The 24,965-nt window shown below is 44.2% G+C and overlaps 1 protein-coding gene across 2 annotated transcripts in view; it reads right to left on the minus strand.

Annotated features, from left to right (window-relative positions):
* Positions 1–320: 320 nt before the first annotated feature.
* CAND1 (cullin associated and neddylation dissociated 1) overlaps positions 321–24,965 on the minus strand; it is a 447,264-nt gene continuing 422,619 nt past the window's right edge. For both annotated transcript variants that reach the window (XM_033958594.1, XM_033958595.1), the window contains exons 14-15: positions 5,343–5,450; positions 321–1,149 (exon numbers count right to left, since the gene is read on the minus strand). In XM_033958594.1, coding sequence (XP_033814485.1) covers positions 925–1,149; positions 5,343–5,450 — 333 coding nt within the window. In that variant the 3' untranslated portion in view covers positions 321–924. The remainder of the gene's footprint in view (positions 1,150–5,342; positions 5,451–24,965) is intronic.

The raw sequence follows: 24,965 nt of genomic DNA on the forward strand, positions 1-24,965 counted from the left end.
TAATACCAGTTCCGGTGGTAACAGCTCCGAAGCTCATAGAATTCCTACTCTAAGGTTTTGTAAAAGGGGGGGAGGGTGGAGATAGTGGCAATATGCCAAGGATATCGAGTAAAGAATTGGGCCAATATTTTAAGTCAAAATGGGTAGCAAGACAATAATAATTCAGTTCATTATTAACAGTGAAAATGTTTGGGGTAAATGATTTGTCAAATATACCAGTATGTAAGTAGAACTGATTAAATATTTAACCCTGTTGCCTAATGCACAAATTATTTCCCATGTAAAAGCTAATTTCTGAAAATTACACTGTTACAATTGTGTTTGTGTGCATTATGAAAAACATCACTTTAATTTACAGACAATACATATTTGTAAAACTTGTTCATGCAAAATTAGTGTGAACAACAGGGATATTTATTTTCTAATCCATACCATTAAAATGGTAATTGTTTGCATTTTTCAATTGTACCAAATCTTCTGCATTCTGCAAAATAATTCATCTTAAATAGACATTTCTCATCCACCAGCTAGAATCAATTTATGCAGCCAAAACATAACCAAAGTAACTCCATTTTTTGTTTTAACAGTGGGAAGAAAATTGAATAAAAATGAAAGGATGTTCATGGCCACAAAATTTAACAGTTTTAATCCTAAACATTACAGGGTGAATGAAGGTTGATTTCCATACACCATACATTCTAAACTTGTTGAATCCACCATAATACAAGTGTCTTACAACCAATGAATTATGGAAATATATGCTTCTAAAATAAAACGCCATATATGCAACAATGGAATAAAGTCAACTGTCCCCTAAAGATAATTAAAAAATGGAACATTTTGGAGCCCAAAGCATAACTTTCATTCTCTCCTTTTTCAGTGCACTGTATGTTTGAGTCAATGGTCCTTGCTTGAAGAAAACATTTAGGTAGTATCCATTGATTCCAAGTTAGCAGATGAAGAATCTTTTTGGATGCTTTCAAAGATGGCCGCTAGCTCTGGGTTAGAACTAATCTGTGACTGAAATTCACTCATAAGTGGACTTTTCTCTGCTTCTGGAATGGTTAGAAGAGCTGCCACTGCTCTCATAGCAGATCGTTTCAGTTCATCTTGCTTTTCAAATTCTTGTTTTACTGAATTTGCCTTTACCTGTAAACAGATAGGTGGATATTTATCTAATAAATGAAATTCTTATACTTCTGGAGAGTTTATAAGCTTACAGTAACAATAATACAAACAACAGAAATAAAAATGATACAATATTTAAAACAATCTGCACTAATATTACTACTTCATGCAATACTAAAAATCTGATATAAATGAATATTCAAATCATAGGTCATACAAACTCAAATGCCACAGTTTTTCCTTTCTGTAAAAGTTAGACATGAATATAAAAATAACAAATGGTTACTTTATTAACAGTAGATTTTATGGAAAAGTAAAAGTGAAGTACAGTCAAACCTTGGTTTGCAAGTGTTTTGCAAGACAAGCAAACTTTAACTCGCAAACCGAGCGGTGACTCAATAAGTGAGCGTGTCCACCCTGGGAACTGGCTTCTCTTCCCCCTCGGCCCACCCCCAAATCCTTACCTCCAGCAGACACCAGCACCGGACAAGAAGGGTGGGAAGCTGGCGTCATAGAGTAGTACGCACCCAGAACACGAAGTGCTCCTTCATGCGGGCCTGCAGGGTCAGGTTGTAAAGAGCATCTCCACACTATCAGCCTCAGCTGGCAGCAGGGCTGTTGGGCTGCCTTCAGCTGCAGCATGCCAGCCGCGATTCCGGGCTCCCCTCCCACTGTTTACAACCAACCAACTCCTGGTGGCCATTCGCTGAACCGATTCAACTCTCCGCACATCTTTTTGATAATGCGGCCTCTAGAATTGTACACAGTATTCCAGATGGCATTATGACCTCGGGCTTACGGCTGACGAAACTTCTACGGATACAGCCCATGATTTGTCTAGCCCTGGATGAAGCTTTTTCCACTTGATTGGCATTCTTCATGTCTTCGCTAATGATCACCCCCAAGTCACGTTCTCCTACAGTCCTAGCTAGGATCTCACCCATTTAGGGTGTAAGTCTTGCATGGATTTTTGCCGGACCTTGCATTTTTTGGCATTGAAACTTAGTTGCCAATTCTTTGACCAATGCTCCAGCAGGAGTAGATCCTGCGTCATACTGTCGGGCATTAAGCTTTTGTCGGGCACTGTGCTTTCATCTGTTGTGCGGTTGCCTACTGTGTTGCATAGTTTGCCATCATCGGCGAATAATGTAATTTTACCTCGAAGCCCCTCAGCCAAGTCTCTTATGAAGATGTTAAATAGGATCGGGCCCAAGACCGAGCCCTGCGGCACTCCGCTTATCACCTCCGTTGTTTCGGAGAGGGTACTGTTTACCACTACCCTCTGAAGTCTACCTCTAAGCCAGTCCCTAACCCATGCGGTTAATGTTTCACCCAGTCCCATCGAACCCATCTTGCTCAATAACCTGCGGTGTGGGACGCTATCAAACGTTTTGCTGAAGTCCAAGTACACGACATCCAGGGACTCCCCTATATCCAGCTTTCTTGTTACCCAGTCAAAGAAGCTGATCAGATTTGATTGGCAGGACCTTCCTTTCATAAAACCATGTTGATGGGGATCTCATAGATTCTCCTCGTTCAGGATCGTATCCAATTGGCGTTTGATTAGTGTTTCCATAAGTTTACTCACTATCAATGTGAGACTCACCGGTCTATAATTCTCAGCCTCCGTCCTGCATCCCTGCGGGACTCTTCCTGTACTTAGGGAAAGTTTGAAGAGCATGGATAACGGTTCCGCCAGGACATCACTCAACTCCCTGAGCACCCTGGGGTGTCGATTGTCCGGTCCCATAGCTTTGTTCACCTTGAGTCTTGATAGCTCCTCGTAGACACTGCTGGGCATAAACTCGAAATTTCAAAACAGGTCTTCCGAGTGAGGGGCAGTGAGGGGGCTGGTTTGTGCTTAGAGAGGAGAGAAAGAGGCGGGCTGAAGGTACAGGAAGGCTTTCTTGAGCAATAGTGCACAGAGGGAGGAGGGAAAGCTGTTCGGTTGGGGCCAACAGCTGATGCTGTGTTCTCCTATACGAGTGGATTAGATGCAGAAATCTGAGGTACTGTATTGGGGTTGGGGGGTACTGTAGTAGATACTGAAAGTTTGCAGGGGAGGGTAAGCTTTTTTTTGCAACGAATCATCCGAGTTTCCTTTATTGCCTATGGGAAAATTTGCTTTGGATTATGAGCATGCTTCTGGAACAATTATGTTCGCAAACCAAGGTTCCATTGTACTTTAAAGCAGGTTATTGTTCATATAATGTTAATAAAATAGAGCCTTCATAAGAAGCTTGCATTTTAAGACAGATAAATTTAAGATTCTAGAACAGTGTTTCTCAACTTCAAGCCAAGTATCCACTAAGTCTAACAAATATCAACCGAGCACCCCAGGCTCCGCCCCAGACCCGCCAGGCTCTGCCCCAGACCCGCCAGGCTCCGCCCCTGACCCCATCCCCATAACAGTACTAATTGTAATGCAATTTCTAACATCCATTTTTCATAAACACACAATATAATCTTAATAAATAATTGTAACCACAAATTTTTTTTAAAAAACCACAAAGCACACTGTATGCACAGAAAATGTTAATTATCATTTATATATATATTTTTTTCAAAGAGGTCAAGGCATATGACTTTAAAATATGCAATGTCATCTCAGTAACAACTATAGAAAAATAGACAACTATAGTGTAAAACAGACAGCAGATATAAATTCTCAAAACTGACACATTTCAATCACTAAATTGAAAATAAAATCATTTTTCCTACCTTTGTTGTCTGGTGATTTCATGAGTCTCTGATTGCACTTCCTTCTGCCTGTGCATCCAATATTTCTTTTTTCTTTCTGCCTCCTGCACGCTTTCTGTCCTCCAGACCTCATTCACTTCTCCAACCAACATCTCTCTCTGTCGCTCCATGAGTCCAACTTTTCTTCCTCTCTCTTCCACCCCAATTGGCAACATGTCTCCCTATCTCTCTCACTGTACATCTGTCTTGAGAGATTCAGGCATCTCTCTCACCCCCTCTACTGCTAACATCCAACATTTCTCCCTCTCTCATCCCCTGGACCATGTGCATTTTTCACCACTGCCCACCAGCTCCATGTCCATTTCTCCTATCACCCCTATCCAGCACAATGCCACATCTCTCCATCTATGTCCAACATTCCTCCCCTTGCATCCCCTTTAATCTGTCCCTCTATTCCCTCTCCACCACAACCAACATTTATCTCTTTCATCCTTCTCTTCCCCATGCATCTCTACCTCACTCCTCTCAATTTTCCTTTCTTCCTTTTGCCATCTTTCCCTCTCACTCACACTCATGCCTAGCAATTCTCCCTTTCTATTCCCTCCCTCCTATGTCCCAAGTTAATGCTCCCTTCTTCCATCCCTTCAGTATCCCATGTTCATGCTCCCTCCCTTCCTTCTGTATCCTGAGTTCATGCCCCTCCCTCCCTTTATCCCAAAATCATGCTCCTGCCATATTCCAACGTGCTCCTTTCCCCTCCCTCCTTTCTCCCTTTGTCCCAGATCATGTCCCCATCTCTCCCTTACTTGCTTCTGCCTTCAGTATCTCTCGTTGCAGGGATGTGCAGGCAGAAATTCACACGCTGTATGTTTGCTGACCACAAGCCTTCCCTCTGACTTCAACTCTTGACATCTGAGAGAAGGTTTCTGGGTCAGCTATGTGCAGTATGTGAACCGCTGCCTGTGCGTCCCTGCAAAGAGAGCCGCTGAAGGTAGAAGGAGGTAACTGGGAACCCCCCTCCCGCTGACGTAGAAGGCTTTCTTCTGACATCAGTTCTGACATCGGAGGGCAGTCCTTTGGGTTGGCTTCTGTGGAAGGAGGTGGGCAGGAAGGAGGGATCCCTGGCAGCAGCTTCCACAGGAGGGTGGAGGGCAAGAAGAAGGGATCCTTGATGGCGGCATCCCTGGCGGCGGCTTCGTCAGGTAATATCCCCGGCGGCGGCCACTATCATGTATCCCCAACAAGTGGCTCAATTACCCCTAAGGGTACGCATACCGAGTGTTGAGAAACACTGTTCTAGAACACGGAAAGCAGAGACAGCCAGACAAACCCATAATAAATATGAATCATTACAGCTAAGCCAATTACTTTGAAACTTAACATTTATAGATAGCATAATCAAACTTACTGTTATGCCTGGAAAAAAGGAGAATTCAAAGTTTCAATACATTAAAGAGAAACATCTGAACTAAAGCACCCAAAAATCTACTTAGACTAAAATTTAAATACAGTACCTTAGTTGTACAAGTGGCACGCAAGGGCTCTACCAGTCTATCCAGCCTTTGTAGTACAGCACTTGGACAAAGCGTAGACAGTCTTACCAACATTAAAAATGTTAGCATCTGTTAAAAGGAATGAAAATAAGCAGAGATGACTAAAACAAGTTCCAAGGTATTATATTTTCCTGCTACATTAAAATTCACTTTATAATATATTCAAAATTTTCCTACAAATGTTATTTTAAAAATATACACCATTTGATATATTTTCATGTTGGAAAAAAAAACAGCACAGTTACTCACCTGTAGCAGATGTTTTCTGAGGACAACAGGCATATATTCTCATATCTGGGTGACGTCATCCATGGAACCTGGCATGGACAGTCAAAGTGTAGTCACTTTAAAAACTTTTAAGACTGCATGTGTGCTAGTGTCTCTCTGTCTGACATTATCTTGTAGGACATGCAGATCAGTAAGATAGCGAAGAAACCAAGTAGGGGAGGTCGGAGGGTTGTAAGAATATATGCCTGCTGTACTTGGAGAACATCTGCTACAGGTGAGTAACTTTGCTTTCTCTGAAGACAAGCAGGCATCATATTCTCACACGTGGGACTCCCAAGCTGCCAGGAGAAGAGGGTTTCTGACAACTAACACGAGCCTGTCAAAACCAAAAGGACTGGAGGGAAGTTGGTATTTAAGAAGAGAATAAATTTTATAGAACTGCTTGGCTGGACTGACCATCCTTTCTGGAATGATTCTCCAAACAATAGTGGGAAGTGAAGGTATAGCTTGAGGACCAGGTGGCTTTTTTATAGATGTTTTCAATAGGAGTGGAATGAAGATGTGCTACTGAAGTCGCCATTACTCGAACTTTAAGTGCAGTGACATGGCCTTTAAGTGTCAGTCCAGCCCAAGCACATGCAAAGGAGAAACAGTCCACCAGCCATGTGAAGATGGTTCTCTTGGTGAAAGAAGCTCCAAGTCTGTTAGGGTTGAATGGCAGTAAAGGTTGAGTGTAGAGAATGACACCTTGACAAATTTTTCCCTGTACCTGAAGAACTCAATTTCTCCATCCCATTCCTGTAAGTTTTATCGTTGAACCTATTCCTGCCCCATTCCTGTAAGCTCAGTCTTAACCGCACAAACCTCGAACAATTATGATTTTAAAGTGTTTGAGACTTGTGCAGATGAGGACAGAGCTTGCAGGAATGGGGCAAGGACAAGAAAAGAACTTGCCGGGACAGGAAAATGAGTTCCTGTGGGGATGGGGAAAATTTTGTCCCCGTGTCATTCTCTAGTTGAGTGGTACTTCTATAAGGTTTGGTTTGATAAAAGTAGTAAACAAGAGCGTGTTTTTAGTCCAGTGTGTGGAGTGATGCTTCACCAGGTGAGAATGTGGTCTTAGAAAGAAAATAGATAGAACTAGGGACTAGTTCAGATGAAATTCAGAGATGACCTTCGGGAGGAACTTCAAATGTGTGTGGAGAACTACCCTGTCATGGTAGATGTTGTATAGGGTGGGTCTGATACTAGTGCTTGAAGTTCACTTAACTGGCATGCAAATGTGAGATCTCTGAGGAAGACCACTTTCCAAGTCAGATGTTTGAGAGAAGAAGTCGCAAGAGGTTCAAAGAGAGACTTCATCAGAGTGGAGAGCACAACACTGAGTTCCCAAGCAACGGTTGGAGGCTTGAGAGGCAGCTTGGTATGGTAGAGGCCCTTATTGAATCTAGAAACTAAGGGGTGTTTAGATAATGGTTTCTTGTCCAATGGTGAATGAAAAGCATCAATAGTACTCAGATGAACCCGGACTGAAGCAATCTTGAGACCAGAATTGGAAAGGTGTAGGAGATAGTCTAGAACTGATGGAAGGAGACAAGTGATTGGATCTAGTGTGTGGAATTATACCAGATAGTGAAGTGGATCAATTTGAAACAGTAATCAGTAACAACACTGTATGGAAGCTTGTTTTTGAAGCTTCTATAATAGCTGACACCAGTCCCGACTAGAGGAATTGGAGGGAAAAGAATATAAAAACTTACACTTCCAGTCAAGCAGGAAGGCATCCAAATCCAGAAGATTGGGAGTAATACAGTTTGGAACAGAAAAGTTTCAGGTTATTGGGGGGGGGGGGAGCAACGAGGTCTACTTCAGGGGTCCCCCAATCTGAGAATATCTGTCACAAGTAGTCTTAATGGAGTCTGAAAGACTTATGAGTTGATGAGTTCGCTCAGCATGTCTGCTAAGACATTTTGGTTTTCTACCAGATAAACTGCTTTGAGGACTATATTGTGAGGAATTGACTGAGTGGGCAAGACACTGTGAATGAAGACTACTTGATTCTGAAGGTGATCCTGGAAAGTGTGAAGGGAACTGCAGAGGGTTTGAAGCTCTAGACTGATATGAAGAGTTTTCTTGTGAGGAGTCCAAACACCTTGGACTCCTCACAAGAGTCCATCGAGGTGGAGGCCATCGAGGTGGGCTCCTCAGCCGAGCATGGATGCTTCTGTTGTAAGTAGCTTTTAGTATGGTGGAGACTGGAAGAAAAAGCCTCTGGACAGACTGGTCAGAAGCATCCACCATCAAAGTGATTGACAAAGTTCTGAGGTCACCTGTATTGGTTGGGAAAGGGCCCCGGTGACTTGAGTCCACTGGGTGCAGAGGGTCATTTAAGGCACTGAGATGTAGATATGCAAACAGAGTAATGTGAACTTTGGATGCCATGTAATCTAGGAGACGTAATGAAAGATTAGGCTCTTATCTTCGATAATCTTCTTCTGGTAATCCCCGAAGGATTCTATACGTAAAGTGTCCAAATCCATTCCCGCAATCTGAGACTTGCAGAAATCTACACACTTTTCTCACCATGTGCTCCTACTACTACTGAGAGAGAGACAGAGCCCCCTGCAGTTACATCAAAAAGCCAAGTTGAACAAGGCAACAACAAAGTAGGGGGCACGGAGGAACCTCCCTGGAAACATAATTAATGTCTGGTCTTTATTGCTCTGCAAGAAATAAGAACATAATTAATAAACAGGCAACAAAGAGAACAGATAGGAACAATGGAGAACTACCCTGCTGTGTAAAACAAGCACCCACCGGAAACCTGTCATCATAGTAACATAGTAGATGACAGCAGACCCGAATGGTCCATCCAGTCTGCCCAACCTGATTCAATTTAATTTTTTCTTCTTAGCTATTTCTGGGCAAGAATCCAAAGCTTTACCCGGTATTGTGCTTGGGTTCCAACTGCCGAAATCTCTGTTAAAACCTTCTCCAGCCCATCTACATCCTCCCAGCCATTGAAGCTCTCCCCAGCACATCCTCCACCAAACGGCCATATACAGACACAGACTGTGCAAGTCTGCCCAGTATTGGCCTTAGTTCAATATTTAATATTATTTTCTGATTCTAAATCCTCTGTGTTCATCCCATGCTTCTTTGAACTCAGTCACAGTTTTACTCTCCACCACCTCTCTCGGGAGTGCATTCCAGGCATCCACTACCCTCTCCGTAAAGTAGAATTTCCTAACATTGCCCCTGAATCTACCACCCCTCAACCTCAAATTATGTCCTCTGGTTTTACCATTTTCCTTTCTCTGGAAAAGATTTTGTAATACCCTTCAAGTATTTGAACGTCTGAATCATATCTCCCCTCTCCTCTCTTTCCTCTAGGGTATACATATTCAGGGCTTCCAGTCTCTCCTCATACGTCTTCTGGTGCAAGCCTCCTATCATTTTTGTCGCCCTCCTCTGGACCGCCTCAAGTCTTCTTACGTCCTTCGCCAGATACGGTCTCCAAAACTGAACACAATACTCCAAGTGGGGCCTTACCAATGACCTGTACAGGGGCATCAATACCTTCTTCCTTCTACTGACTACGCCTCTCTTTATACAGCCCAGCATCCTTTTGGCAGCAGCCACTGCCTTGTCACACTGTTTTTTCGCCTTTAGATCTTCGGACACTATCACCCCAAGGTCCCTCTCCCCATCCGTGCATATCAGCTTCTCTCCTCCCAGCATATACGGTTCCTTCTTATTATTAATCCCCAAATGCATTACTCTGCATGTCTTTGCATTGAATTTTAGTTACCAGGCATTAGACCATTCCTCTAACTTTTGCAGATCCTTTTTCATATTTTCCACTCCCTCTTCGGTGTCTACTCTGTTACAAATCTTGGTATCATCTGCAAAAAGGCATACTTTTCCTTCTAACCCTTCAGCAATGTTACTCACAAACATATTGAACAGGATTGGCTCCAGCACCAAACCCCGAGGGACTCCACTAGTCACCTTTCCTTCCTTCAAGCGACTTCCATTAACCACCACCCTCTGGCGTCTGTCCGACAGCCAGTTTCTGACCCAGTTCACCACTTTGGGTCCTAACTTCAGCCCTTCAACTTTGTTCAACAGCCTCCTATGAGGAACTGTATCAAAGGCTTTGCTGAAATCCAAGTAAATTACATCTATCATATGTCCTCGATCCAGCTTTCTGGTCACCCAAACAAAAATTCAATCAGGTTCGTTTGGCACAATTTACCTTTTGTAAGCCATGTTGCCTCGGATCCTGTAACCCATTAGATTCAAGGAAGTACACTATCCTTTCTTTCAGCAACATTTCCATTATTTTTCCAACAACTAAAGTGAGGCTCACTGGCCTATAGTTTCCTGCTTCATCCCTGTGACCACTTTTATGAATAGGGACCACATCAGCTCTCCTCCAATCCCCAGGAATCACTCCCGTCTCCAGAGATTTGTTGAACAAGTCTTTAATAGGACTCGCCAGAACCTCTCTGAGCTCCCTTAGTATCCTGGGATGGATCCTGTCTGGTCCCATCGCTTTGTCCACCTTCAGTTTTTCAAGTTGCTCATAAACACCCTCCTCCTTGAACGGCGCAGAATCTACTCCATTTTCTCGTGTAACTTTGCCAGACAATCTCGGTCCTTCTCCAGGATTTTCTTCTGTGAACACAGAAAAGAAGTATTTGTTTAACACATTTGCTTTCTCCTCATCACTCTCCACATATTGGTTCCCAGCATCTTTTAGCCTAGCAATTCCATTTTTCATCTTCCTCCTTTCACTAATATATCAGAAAAAATTTTTGTCTCCCTTTTTTACATTTTTAGCCATTTGTTCTTCCGCCTGTGCTTTCGCCAAACGTATCTCTCTCTTGGCTTCTTTCAGTTTCACCCTGTAGTCCTTTCTGCTCTCCTCTTCTTGGGTTTTTTTATATTTCACGAACGCCAACTCTTTCGCCTTTATTTTCTCAGCCACTAGGTTGGAGAACCATATCGGCTTCCTTTTTCTCTTGTTTTTATTGATTTTCTTCACATAAAGGTCTGTAACCATTTTTATCGCTCCTTTCAGCTTAGACCACTGTCTTTCCACTTCTCTTATGTCCTCCCATCCTAACAGCTCTTTCTTCAGGTACTCTCCCATTGCATTAAAGTCCGTACGTTTGAAATCTAGGTCTTTAAGTATTGTGCGGCCGCTCTCCACTTTAGCCGTTATATCAAACCAAACCGTTTGATGATCGCTACTTCCCAGGTGAGCACTCACTCGAACATTAGAGATACTCTCTCCATTTGTTAGGACCAGGTCCAATATCGCTTTTTCCCTTGTGGGTTCGTCACCATTTGTCTGAGCAGAGCCTCTTGAAAGGCATGCACAATCTCCCTACTTCTTTCCGATTCCACAGATAGAACATTCCAGTCCGCATCCGGAAGGTTGAAATCTCCCAACAGCAGAACCTCCTCTTTCCTTCCAAACTTTTGGATATCCACAATCAGATCCTTATCAATTTGCTATGATTGAGTCGGAGGTCTGTAGACTACACCTATGTAGATAGAAGTTCCATCTTCTCTTTTCAGATCGATCCATATCGCTTCTTCCTCTCCCCAGGTCCCTTGCATTTCAGTCGCTTGGATATTGATCTTTACATAGAGAGCTACTCCTCCACTTTTTTGACCATCTCTATTCTTCCTAAAAAGATTATATCCCGGTATGTTTGCATCCCATCCATGTGATTCACTGAACCATGTCTCTGTGATAGAGACAATATCTAGATCTGCCTCTAACATCAGGGTTTGCAGATCATGAACTTTGTTGCTTAGACTGTGAACATTTGTGGTCATTGCTTTCCAGCTATTTTTCAGCGATAATCTCCTTTTTCGTATGGATTTTTGTTTCGTTTCACTTTCCGTTGCAATACTAAGAAATGAGTTGCTGATATTGTTTATGTTGCAGTCTTTACTATCATCACATCTTTTCTTTTACCAGGGTGGTCTCTATAATTGTCCTTCGTACATACACCACCCCCACCTTCTAGTTTAAATACCTAGAAAAATATTGTCTAAATTTCTCTGCAAGGTTTCTTTTTCCTGCTGTAGTAATATGTAACCCATCAGTGCAATATAGCTTCTTGTCCTTCCATGTATTTCCCCATCCTCCTATGTACCTGAAGCATTCTTGATGACACCAGGCTTTGAGCCATCTATTAAAGTCCTCTGTGTTTTTCACTCTTTGCTCTCCCTTTCCATATGCAGGCAGTATTTCAGAAAAAGCTAAAGTCTTTACAAAAGGTTTCACGACCTCACCAAGCTCCCGAAAAGCTTTCTGTGCCGCAAGTGTGGAGTTGTTGGCCAGGTCATTTGTTCCCAGATGGATAACAACATCAGTGTTAAAATCCTTAGTTTCTTCCTTAATTATAGTCTGTATTTGCCTGGAACTCCTGGTAGCTGAGGATCCTGGAAGACATTTCATTATTTTGGTCTCCTCGCCTTGTGTTCCAAGGTTAATGCTTCTGATGATGGAATCCCCCAACAGTAATAGTTTTCTGTTTTTGGCTTTTTTATTTGTGCTTAGGGTGCGCTTGTTCTCTTGAGTTACCTTCATTGGTTCCAGTCCGACCTCCCTTCTGTTTTCTTGAGTATCGCAGTGCACTAGTGGAGCGAAGGAATTCTGTAGAGTTAATATTTGTGAAGGTGGATGTTTCTGTGTTACATGTCACAGTCTTCCTGAGCCTACTGTGACCCATTTATTCCTGTGCTGTTTTATTCTTTGAGGTAGAGGTGGTAAGTTGGTATGATTTTGTGGAGTGATGGAAGCTGCTTTAATTGTATTCAATTTCTGTTTAAGTTTGCAGAGCTCCTCCTTAATACTACCAAGTATTAAGCCTCCAAATAGTATGTCTTGAAATTAAAGCACCACAGTGATTGCATAGAATAAAGGTCATCTTGATAGGTTGTGAAGTGACTTGATTTGAGTAGTCCTGATTATTTGGGTCTCTATATATGAAAAGTGGTCCCTGGGGTTGGTGGGACTAAAAGCCTTACCCTTATTCCTATGAAGGGAAAGGGAAAGAGGAAATACGATTTAACAAAGGAAAGACAAGGGTTTATTTTTTTGTGTTTTTAAGTAAGAAACAGGGAGAAGAGAAATTAAGCAGATATAATGCTGAAAAACAGTGAAAAGAGCAGAATATGAAATGCGGAGTAACTTAGCTTTTAGAAGTTCACAGGGCAGCCTTGTTCACAGCACTGTCCCAAAGATAATGCAGTTAACCTTAGTAGTAAATCATAGCCCCTTCCTTCTCTACCTAATCAGCAGACACAATGGCTAAAAACTAGTAAGTCAGAAATGCAGGCTCTATACCACCCTAAAACACAGTATTTTAAATAAAAATGCAGGCTCTATAACAAATCAGTGGCTACCCTAAAACATCGGAAACAATGGTACTCACATAAGAGCGAATTCCCCCACAGGGCATGTCTACTGGTTGGAAGATACTTTGGCCTGTAAGGAGACCGAGGCAGAAAAAAAGGCAGGCAATTCAGAAAAACAAACAAACACCCACCCAACAAGGGATGTGTGTGTTTGTATAGCATCTTCCAGGGACTATCAGAAAGATTATTAAAGGTAAGAACCTAATCATCCATTCTGGTACGTCCCTTCCGAATTCTATATGCAAGGCGACATACCATAGCAATGGCATCATCTAGGGAACATAAGAATTGCCGCTGCTGGGTCAGACAAGTGGTCCATCATGCCCAGCAGTCCGCTCACGCGGCGGCCCTCTGGTCAAAGACCAGCACCCTAACCAAGACTAACCCTACCAGTGCACGTTCTTGTTCAGCAGGAACTTGTCTAACTTTGTCCTGAATCCCTGGAGGGTGTTTTCCCCTATAACAGCCTCCGGAAGAGCGTTCCAGCTTTTTACCACTCTCTGGGTGAAGAAGAACTTCCTTACGTTTGTACAGAATCTATCCCCTTTCAACTACAGAGAGTGCCCTCTCGTTCTCCCTACCTTGGAGAGGGTGAACAACCTGTTCTTATCTACTAAGTCTATCCCCTTCAGTACCTTGAATGTTTCGATCATGTCCCCTCTCAATCTCCTCTGTTCGAGAGAGAAGAGGCCCAGTTTCTCTAATCTTTCGCTGTACGGCAGCTCCTCCAACCCCTTAACCATCTTAGTCGCTTTTCTCTGGACCCTTTCGAGTAGTACTGTAGGTCCTTCTTCATGTACGGCAACCAGTGCTGGACGCAGTACTCCGGGTGAGGGCGCACCATGGCCTGGTACAGCAGCATGATAACCTTCTCTGATCTATTCGTGATCCCCTTCTTTATCATTCCTAGCATTCTGTTTGCCCTTTTTGCCGCCGCCGCACATTGCGTGGACGGCTTCATCGACTTGCCGATAAGAACTCCCAAATTCCTTTTCTGGGAGGTCTCTCCAAATACCGCCCCAGACATCCTGTATTAGTGCATTAGATTTTTGTAACCGACATGCATCACTTTACACTTATGCACGTTGAACCTCATCTGCAATGTCGATGCCCATTCCTCGAGCCTGGTTATGTCACGTTGTAGATCTTCGCAATCCCCCTACATCTTCACTACTCTGAATAACTTCGTGTCGTCCGCAAATTTAATCACCTCGTTCGTCGTACCTATGTCCAGATCGTTTATAAAGATGTTAAAGAGCACGGTCCAAGCACCGAGCCCTTCGGCACCCCACTAGTGACTCTCTTCTAGTCCGAGTATTGTCCATTTACCCCCACTTCGTTTCCTATGCTCCAGCCAGTTTTTAATCCTCTATTCCATGGCTCGCAATTTTCCAAAGTAGTGGTTTATGCGGAACCTTGTCAAACGCCTTCTGAAAATCTAGATATACAATGTCGACAGGATTACCTTTGTCTATCTGTCTGTTTACTTCCTCAAAGAAGTGCAGTAAGTTCGTCAAACACGATCTGCCTTTGCTAAAACCGTGCTGACTGGTCCTCATCAGCCCGTGTCCGTCAAGGTGATCAATGATGCTGTCCTTTATCAGTGACTCTACCATCTTTCCTGGTACCGAGGTCAGACTCACCGGTCTGTAGTTTCCCGGATCTTCCCTCAAACCTTTCTTGAAGATCGGCGTAACATTCGCCACCTTCCAGTCTTCCGGAATCTTTCCCGATTTGATTGACAGATTGGCTATTAGTTGAAGCAGTTCAGCTATGGTCCCTTTCAGTTCCTTGATGACCCTCGGATGGATGTCATCCGGTCCCGGGAATTTATTGCTCTTAAGCATATCAATCTGCCTACACACCCTCCTCTAGACTGACCGTCAATCCTATCAGCGTTCCGTCTTCGTTTCCAGCAACACCGAAGTCGCAAAAAACAGCGTCAGAATGAGCCCACACATCCACTCAGTAAAATCTGGTAAAGGTATGAAGTGAAGACCAAGTACCCACCCTATAAATGTCGACTGGGGGAATAGCTCGAGCTTCTGCCCACGAGACAGCAATCCTTCTTGTCGAGTGGGCCTTGAGAGAAACCGGCGGCTGCTTGCTGTGGGAATGTAGGTCAATGAAAGGGCCATATGGATCCAATGGCGATAGAAGCCTTAGAGGCTGGCCTACCTTGGTGAGAAGGGTCCGTTAAGACAAAGAGATGATCAGAAAGGCCAAAATCATTAGTTTTTCTCCAAACGTTGGAGGACTTTCTGCACGTTCAATCTGCGCAAGATTTGATCCTCTCATTCTGACCCCATGGAGTGAAAAGCAGGTAAATTAACTTCCAAGTTGACATGAAACTCTGAAACTACTTTCAGCAAAAAGAAATAGAACGGAGAACAACTCCCGAGTTTGTTATTTGCAGAAAGGGCTTTCTACATGAAAGAGCCTGAAGATCCAAAATACGGAGCTATGTGGAGGCAATGGCCACTAAAAAGACAGACTTGATCAACAGATCCAAAAGCAAAGCAATTTTTAGTAGCACAAAATGAGTTTCCTCAAGACTCTGCAAAACAATATTAAGATTCCGTGTAGGAAAAGGCTGATTCAAAGGAGAATGCAAATGAATCTAACGCCATCTGGATCATCAGCGAACTGGAACCATTGTGCACTCAAAAACCCAAAGGACCTGCCACTTGAACCCTAAGGGAAGCCACTGACAAATCTCTTATCTAAACCTGTCTGAAGGAAGGCCAGAACCACTGGCATAGGAGCCCTCACTTGCTCCACCTGGTCTTTGGTATACCACTGCTGGAAAGCCTTCCATGATGTGGCATAAGAAGCCATCCTTGGAGTGCAAAAACATTGAGACCACCACATGAGAATATCCCTGCTTCATTAAGGCTGAGCGCTTAAGAGCAATGCCGAAAGACCAAAGTGCTCTGGGATCTCCATAGGTACTGGACCCTGACTGAGTAGGTCACGATGAAGAGGGAGCCTGAGCCTCCTTTCTCACTGAAAATGGCCCAAATCTGGGTCCAAGATGGCCACGAGTGTCTGACGGTTGGAGAGACGCTCAAAACTCCACTGATTTTTTTTTTCGCTGTGGGTCTTCTTTTGCCTGCTATAATGCCGAAAAGGAGAGGAAAGAACATTGCTGGAGCCTCACGACGCCTGGAGAATCCCCCTCTTCAAACAATTGAGGATTTTCTGAGCATTTTGCAAAGGGAACAAATTGTGACGGAGAATCACCCGCTGGAGCCACTGGCAAGGAGTGATGCCAGGGCAGATCTCCCTGGGATAGAAGCTACACTGAGCCCCGACATTAGAGTCCCGCCTCCTCAGCTGCAGGGAGCCAGCTCACCCCACACGAAGGAAGTCTGAAGAGGCAGGACTCCCTACACGGGAGGTTAATACAACTATGGGGATTTTGCGATTGGAAAATTGTCGGAGCAAGAGGACCAAGGCAACCAAGCAGAAAAATAGGCTGGTGAGAACTCTATAACACTGCTTAAAAGTTCCTTTTAAAGACAAAACCCACTGAAGTAACTTTAGACTCAATGTGGGATTTGGTAATTAAGTTAGGGAATTCCCTAACCCCATAAATTACAGAGCTCCAAAGAAAGCAAATGAACAGAAAGGAGAATTGAATGTGTTTAAGAAGGAATTATCTACTACAAAAACAAAAGTGGATAAAGTATTGGTTGGGGTAAAACAAGTTAATGAAGCTCTAATAAAAGATAATATGAACCTAAGGAGGAAATGAGAAAATATTGAAAATAATAGTTGTGCAAATAACCTAAGTTTATTGAATTTTCCTAAAGTTACAAGAGAAATGCTTTATTGAAATACTTAATGTTCCTGAAGAAACAATACCTCCCTCTTACACAAGCATACTATTTGCCTAGTAAAGATAATGAACAACAGGTAGAGGATCAAGATCAGGTTCAACAACTTCAAATGGATATTTCAGCTATAATAGAGACTTCAGATAAGCAATTACCCAAACCTGCAACTTTGTTAATTACCGTGGCTTTCTACCTGTTAAAAATTGGATAATGAAACTATTCTCTAACAATAGGCATAAAGAATTTCTTGGTATGAAAATTCAAATATTTCCTGATGTTTCAAAAGAAACTCAAAAGCGAAGATGCCAATTTTTATTGTTGAAGCCTGGAGTTGCATCAAGTAGGGGTGTCTTTTTTTCTTAGGTTCCGTTTTCTCTGAGCCAACGATCCGTATACCACAGATGGCGAGGCCAGTCCAGAGCTACTAGATCACCAATCCTAAATGCAACGCAATCCTGCAGATGACCGGCCAGCCACAGGTTACAGAGGGAACACTTAAAGAAGCTTGTGAGCTGGCCAGGGCTGAACTAATGCATCTAGGCCCAAACTTCCTGGTGCTGTTTTTCGACTGAAGAAGCGCTTGACTATGAGTTCTTGGGAGAGACCATTTTCTTGGAACCAGAACATGTCAACTGAGCCGAGAGAAAACCATAAGATGCACTTCTGTCTATCAGAACAGCATTTGAGCTTCCTGGCCTAAGGGAGTACTTCTTGTGCCCACTTGTCGATTCACATATGCCACTGCCTTGGTGATGTCTGAAAAACACTTGTACCACTGTCCCTTCCAGAGTGCTCTATAGAGGCCTGAATGCCAGATGGATGGCCTGAAGCTCCAGACGAGTGATTGATAACGCTTCTGAGATGGATTCCATTGAGCGATCCCCACAATGAGCACCCCAGCCCGCCAGGCTGCTATCCATCATGAAAGGGATCCACTCCGTGATCTGAAGAGGCTTGTCCTACCTGAGAGCTTCCCCCTGAATCCACCAGTGCAGACTGCTGCGAGTTGGCTCTGTCCAGGGGAGCGGCAGCTGAAGGGAATAACATTGTGGGGACCACTAAGAGAGGAATGACTCCTGCAGATGATGCATGTGCGCTCTGAGTCAGGGTACTTCTTCCAGGGAAGCTGCCATGGACCCCAATATCTGCAAAGAATGCCAGGTCATGGGAACTTGGAGCGCCAAGAAATCCATGATCTGTTAACTGAAGCTTCTGTCCAAGCGATTTGGAAAAAAGAACGCGTCCCTGTAGCATGTCAAACTGAATAGCCAAATATTCCAAAGGCTGCAATGGCATCAGCTGACACTTCTTGAAGGTGACAATGCATCCCAAGCACTGCATGAGAGACACCACCATCTCCACTGCTCACTCACACTCCTGTTGAGATGGAGCCCAGATTAATCAGTCGTACAGATAAGGATGGACTTGTACACCCTTCCTGCAGAGGAAGACCACTACACCTCCCATGACTTTAGGGAAGGTGCGGGGAACCATTGCTAGTCCAAAAGGCAGAGCTGTGAACTAGAAATGCTGCTGAAGTACATGAAAACACAGAAACCTGCGATGATTTAGGTAGATCAGAATATGAAGGAAAACTCCTATGAGATCCAAAGACAACAGAATCTCCCCTGGAGAAACAGCAGTTTTGACTGCCTTTAGAACCAGAATGGGACTCCACCCTCTGATCCTTCCTTTGACATGATGAAGTATAAGGAGAATCTGCCTAAAGCCGATTCTTTTCCCAGAATGGGCTCTACCGCTCAGTTGTCCAAGAGACACTGCAGGGTAATGCGAACCTATGACTCCTCTGGCTGTCATGCCGGAGAATCTAGGAACAAAACTGGAAGGCAAAAGAGTATCTTGCGCCCCTCCCAAATGATGTCCAGCACCCATTGATCAGAGGATAGTCAAGTCTACTCTTGGCAAAACCGAGAGAGCCAGCCCCTGATCTGAGGGAGTGCTGCTGGACTTCTGGTGTCTAACTCTACTTTTCACTTCTCTCTTACCCTCCAGGTACTTTAGTTAGATTGTGAGCCTTCGGGACAGTAAGGGAATTTTTCAAGTACCTTTCTTATTTCTAATCTTAATGTATATTTTCTGTAAACCGCTTAGAACCTAACGGATGTAGCGGTATATAAGAAATAAATTACATTACATTACATTGTGACTTCTCAGGAACTGTGCCAAGATTCTGATGCATGTGGATGTCTGGAGTGGAATTGTAATGTGATTGGTATCCTTGGTAATATCTATGGGTTGAAAAGCCTTAGAAATCCTGATGAAATCTGTGGGAGGGATGGAAAGTTCTTCGAACCCCTCCTGAAGGATGCTCAGACTTGTTCTCAGGGAGAGACTTAGGGCAGTGATCCACCCTGCTGGCCAGGAGAACATCCAGATTTTTACCAAAAAGTAGCTGACCTGGAAAGGGGAGGCTGCTCAGAGTCATCTTAGAGATAGAATCACATGTGCAATGACAGATCCATAAAGCTAGGCTCTCTGACACTGTATAAATCGATACCCTACTGAGAACTCATATGGAATAATAGAGGGCTTCCACCACAAAATCAATACCTTCCATCAGCAGTTGGTGACGGGCATCCTCCTCAGAAGAGGGCACCTGGCACCATCTCTTGCGACATGCATGCGTTGCAAAGGAGGCTGCCTAACCAGCCTTGATACCCAAGGAAGTCACATCAAAAAGCTTTTACAAGATAATGTCCACTCGCTAGGCAGTCTTGAAGCTCATACTTCCATTGCTAGGGAGAGCCATTCAATTGGAAACCTGCACCACTGCAGAATCCCCTTTGGACGGCTAAAAAGCCCCCCAAAAAACAACTGCTGAAAAGCAGGAGGCACAGGATAAAGCCTAAACAAAACTTTAGTCAGCCAGAAAGAACTCTCAAGGGCATCCTACTGCACTGTAACCAGGCTTATAAGCTCTGGATGTGCTGGAAAAAACGAGGGTCAGAGCATTAGAGCGACTCATGACCAAACACTGTGATGTAGAGGGTTGAGATTCCAAATTGAGCTCTTTCGTAGCATCTGTGATGAATTGGTGGATAAATATAGACTTGAAGAGCCTGCGGATCCAGACTCTCAGAGATATCCCTCTGAAATGGCCCAAAGAGGGCATCAGCCTCATCTAGGATGGAAGCAGTGTCAGGAAACAGGACAGGCATTGTATCCCTGTGCAATCTAAGGCAATCTAGGTCTGTGATAGCTGGCATAGAGGAGCCCTACAGAGGGACATCTGGCAATGAAGAGGCCTGGTTTGAAGGAGACACGCTTACCTGCCACTTCAAATGAGTTGGGTCCTTGGAATACACTCTCCACAAGAGCTGAGCAACATCCGGAGAAGACGCACATTCTGGGGCAGCACCGGATCTCACCGAATCGCTATCGTTGCTCAGGAGTCCACTGAAGCTATTTGCAGCACACAGGCACTTTTTTGCCATCCATCCAGCACAATCCAAACATGTGCTCGACAGATTAGGGACTGAGTCCATCCTTACTGATTTTAAGCAAAATCAAGGGGTTTTGAAGCAAAATTTAAGCTTAGAAAAAAATATTGATAAAAATAAAAGATGACCGTTGCCAGCGAATTTGCGCCTACTCTACAAAAATAAACAATTTTCAAATATAAAAAATAGCAATTTAGGGTTTGTGGAGATGGGGATCCCTACCCTCAGAAACCCTTAAAAACACGTTTTACAGACCACCCCCAATACTCCCATAGGAAATAATGGAGGTGTACTCACAGTCACTAAAGTGCTGTGCCTGTCAGTTCTCTTTATTACAGCTGAATGGAGGAAAAGGATTTTGTCTCAGATATGCTCCAGAAAGACCCAGCTTCAAGGTCTTCAGACTGTCAGTCAGGCAAACCCCAACCGAAACATCCACCCCCTCGGAACCTCTCTATGCAACTGAGGCCCGCGTTTAAACCTCTGACAGGGGAACAGACTGAGCCCGAAGAAGGTGGCATATAGCAGGCTGGCTCCACAGGGTCACCAAAGTTTCTCTGTGAAGCTGTTATCTGCTTCCTTTCCTCTGGTACACCATCGCAAAAGGTCTCATGGCACCCAAGCCATCGATAACGAACTTTAATTGAAAAAAAAAAATAAGAAAAAGATGCATAGCAGAAAGACTTCTACATGGATCTCTTGCAGAAATTGATACTGCAGGGGGCTTTGTCTCTCTCTTAATAGTAGTAGTAGAAGCACATGGTGAAAAGTGTGTGGATTTCTGCAAGTCCTGGATCACAGGAATGGATTGGACACCTTGCGTATATAAGCCGGAAGGGATTTACCAGAACATCTGATGTGCAGTAATACGTTGAAGGAAGGAGGCTTTCTGACATATATGGATAAGATTATCGATTCTTTGTTGAGGAAGAAAAGCTTGAGCTTGTGTTGTATCCAGGAGAGCTCCTATGAATTCTAAGGTCTGAGTAGTTGGCTGCCAATCCTAGAAGCTCCAGTACATGAACTGTGGAATTCATGGCCTGCTGAGCTTGTTGCGATAATGGGGCCTTGATTAACCAGTCATCTAGATAAGGAAATACATGAAAGATTGAAGCCACTACTACCAAGCATTTTGTGAACACTCTCAGTGCTGACACCAAACCAAATGTAGTTCCTTGTATTTGAAATAGCATGATCCCACTAGAAAGCAAAGATACTCCTGTGGACAGGTAAGATTGGAATGTGAGTGTATGCTTCTTTTGAGGTCTAGAGAACAGAGCCAGTCGTTCTCCAATAATGGCAACAGAGTTCCCAGAGAGATCATTTCAAACTTCTCCTCAACTATTTGTTGAGTGTACGGATGTCCAGAAATGGGTGAAGACCTCAGTTTTCTTTGGTATCAGGAAATACTTGGAGTAAAACCCTTGGTTCCACTCCTGTAGAGGAACTTAATCTATTGCATTGGTTTTGTTCAGTTGTGAAATGGCTCGGTTACTGGCAGAAAAAAAGCTCTTCCAGAGATGCAAAATGATGTCCATGCATAAGTTGTTTCAACTTTGGAAAAAGGTCGAAGTCTGGCATAGAGGTCTGCACGGGAACGGGGATTGCGGGAATCCAGTGGGGATTCCCCTAGGTCAACGGTACTCCCACGGGGGACCCCTCCCAGTCCCGCGGACTCCCACGGGGATGGACCCGGAGTTCCTATCCTGAGGCCTACCTAATTTCTGGTCCGGGTCCAGTGTTGAGCTGAGCTCCCGAGTCCCCACAAATCAGCAGCAACAGTCTCTGTCACGTAGGCAGTGATCTCAGCACCTAGGTACACAGACTGTGTGCCTACATGCTGAGCTCCATGCCTATGTGACAGGGACTGTTGCTGATTCATGGAGAGGTGTCACGTGCAGGCTAAAGCGGGCGGACAGAATCATCCTCCCCCCCCACTCCCTAGAACAAACCTGAAATGCGCTAACTTTGCCGGGCCCAGTTCTGCTGCACGAGCGGGGGATCGGTGGACGCCAAAGGCTGCTGAGCTGAAGTTCAAAAACCCAGCAAGGAGCTGCGAGCCGGGATCTTGACTGCAGCAAGCGAGGATGAAAACTGTTCTTCCGCTACCAGAATGATCCAGCTTTCTGAAGCCCCGTGAGCTTGGATGGTCTGCTCTGACTACCAAAACTTGCCATTTATTTCCCTCACTCTGGCTCTCTTATTCCACTTCTTATTTCCTAGTCTGTCACTAATTCTATCATCTTTCTCTCCCATCATTCAGCATTTCCCCTCTCTGCTCCCCTTGTATCCAGAATTTGTCCTTTCTCTCTCTTTTCTCTCCAGCATCTTCCCTCTCCTCCATTTCCATCCAGCATCTGCCCTCTCTCTCTTTCTCCTTTCCATCCAGCATCTGCCCCTCTCTCTCCTGCTTGTCTACGCTCTTCCTCCTTTCTGCCCCCTGTTACGCCATCCATCATCCACCCTTCTCTATCCCCCCCTTCCATCCAGCATCTACCCATCTTTCTCTCCCCCCTTTCAGCCCAGCATCTGCTTCATTTCTCTTTCTCTCCCTTCTATTTAGTCTGTCAAATCTTTCTCTTTCCTCCCTTCCATCCACTTTCTCCCCCTCTCCTCCCAACTATTCAATGTCTTCCTCCCCTTGCCTTTTCTTTACATCCATCATGTCTTTTTCTCTCTCCCCAGGCAATCCAGCTTGTCTGTTATCTTTCCTCTTTCATCCAGTGTGTCGGATCCCTCCCCCTTTCTATCTAGTCTGTCTCCTCTCACCTCCTACATCCAGTATCTACCCTTTCCCACCTGACACCTCAGCCGCCGCCAGACTGATGCGAAGCCTTTCCTCTGATATCAGCTCTGACCTTTGGGGGAAGCCTTCTGGGTCGGCTACATATAGCGTGCTGCAGGCTGCCTCCAACCCCTGCTGTTATCTGGACTCGAATGAAGAGGTGGGAGGGAGTGCATTTTTGGACACAGAAGGCATGAACTTGGAAGAAAGGATGGAGGAAGGGAGGGAAAGAGATGCTGAAGTGGGGGAGGGAATGCATTTTTGGACACAGAAGGCATGAACTGGAGAGAGAGGAAAGGAGGGAAAGAGATGCTGAGGTAGGGGAGGGAATAGAAAGGGAGAATTGGGCGTGGATGTGTCTGTGAGCAGGAAAGAGAGATGGTTATGTACACACGGGGAATGGAAGAAAGAGGAGAATTTTTGGTCATAGGAAGGGAGGGAGGTACAGATGATAGGGAAGAGAAAGATGAGAGTGAGAAATGTGGTGGAAAGGGAACAGTGGGACAGATTGAAAGGGATGCAAGAGGGAGGAATGTTAGATATAGTGGTGAAGGGAATGGAGGGAGAGATGTGGCATGGTGCTAGAGAGGGGTGATAGAACAGAAGGAGAAATGGTGAGCATGGGGCTGGTGGGCAGGCACGAAAGATAAGAAAGGGATAAATACTGGACCATGGTAGGAGGAACCAATGGACAGCAACAGAAGAATTTACAGAAGATGGGAACGCAGAAAAAAGAAACTGGGACCAACTTGATGGAAAAATAAGTTTCCAGACAACAAAGGTAAAAAATTGAATTTATTGACAAAAATATGTTAGCTTTGGGAAATGTATATAATAGATGCCTTTGTATTGTGTTCAAAAGAAAAGGAAATGCATTTCTGGTTTAATTTCTACAGTGTTGAAGTACTTGCTGACCCTTGCTATGGCTGGTGGGGATCCCCAAGCATCGCCAGCAAAGGACCTCCTTTAGAGATGGCCAGAACTCCCCTCCACCAAGCACAGCAGTCGCTGGCAGCATCCATGAGCCACTAAGGTGCCAGCATCTGTGACTCAGGGATGCTACTGCTGCCTGCCAAGCTTAGCAAAAGGGTCCCCTGGCCAACTGCAGAGGAAGTCCTCAGCTGAAAGCTTGGGGGTCCTCATCATCTGAGTATTTATATTTTATATTTACATTAGAGGCTCTGGTAGAAGCCCGTTTACAAAGTATGTATTCTTCCCAATTAATATTTCCAAATTAATAAAGTGTCTTTGCTTATTTGTAAATGGGTCTCTACCAGAGCTTTTAATTCAGTAGCATAATTAAATAAAATAACTGTTTCTGAAGTTTATAGGGATGGGCGCGGACGGAGGGATTCCTCACGGGGACGGGTGGGGACAGAGAGATTCCTCGTGGGGACGGGTGGGATTTTGGCGGGGACGGGTGGGATTTCTGTCCCCACGCAACTCTCTAGTCTGGTGGACTGATATCTGGACTGTAGGGAGCCTGCGGGAACACCTCCCAGCTGTATTTGTGTAGTTTTTCAATAACCAATGGAGAGCTCAATCTTCCCCACAGCAAAAAAATTTCGATGAGCTCAATCAAAAGTCAAACAAATGATGATTTTTTGCTTATGATCATGAAGGCATCATCATTAAACAAAGTTCCATGTGGAAGAAGTGTCACAGCAGTGTATTATTGTGATTTTTTGTAAAAAAATGTGTAGAAAAATGCACAAAACCCGACCTCAGTTGCTCTTGGCTGGGCCACTCATTCTTCACGACAATCCTCGCCCGCACATAGGTAATGTCGTCATTGAAAAAAATACAGGTGGGAGGTGTTACCTCTTGC

Source organism: Geotrypetes seraphini, chromosome 9, assembly GCF_902459505.1.
Source record: "Geotrypetes seraphini chromosome 9, aGeoSer1.1, whole genome shotgun sequence".
Taxonomy (NCBI): Eukaryota; Metazoa; Chordata; class Amphibia; order Gymnophiona; family Dermophiidae; genus Geotrypetes; species Geotrypetes seraphini.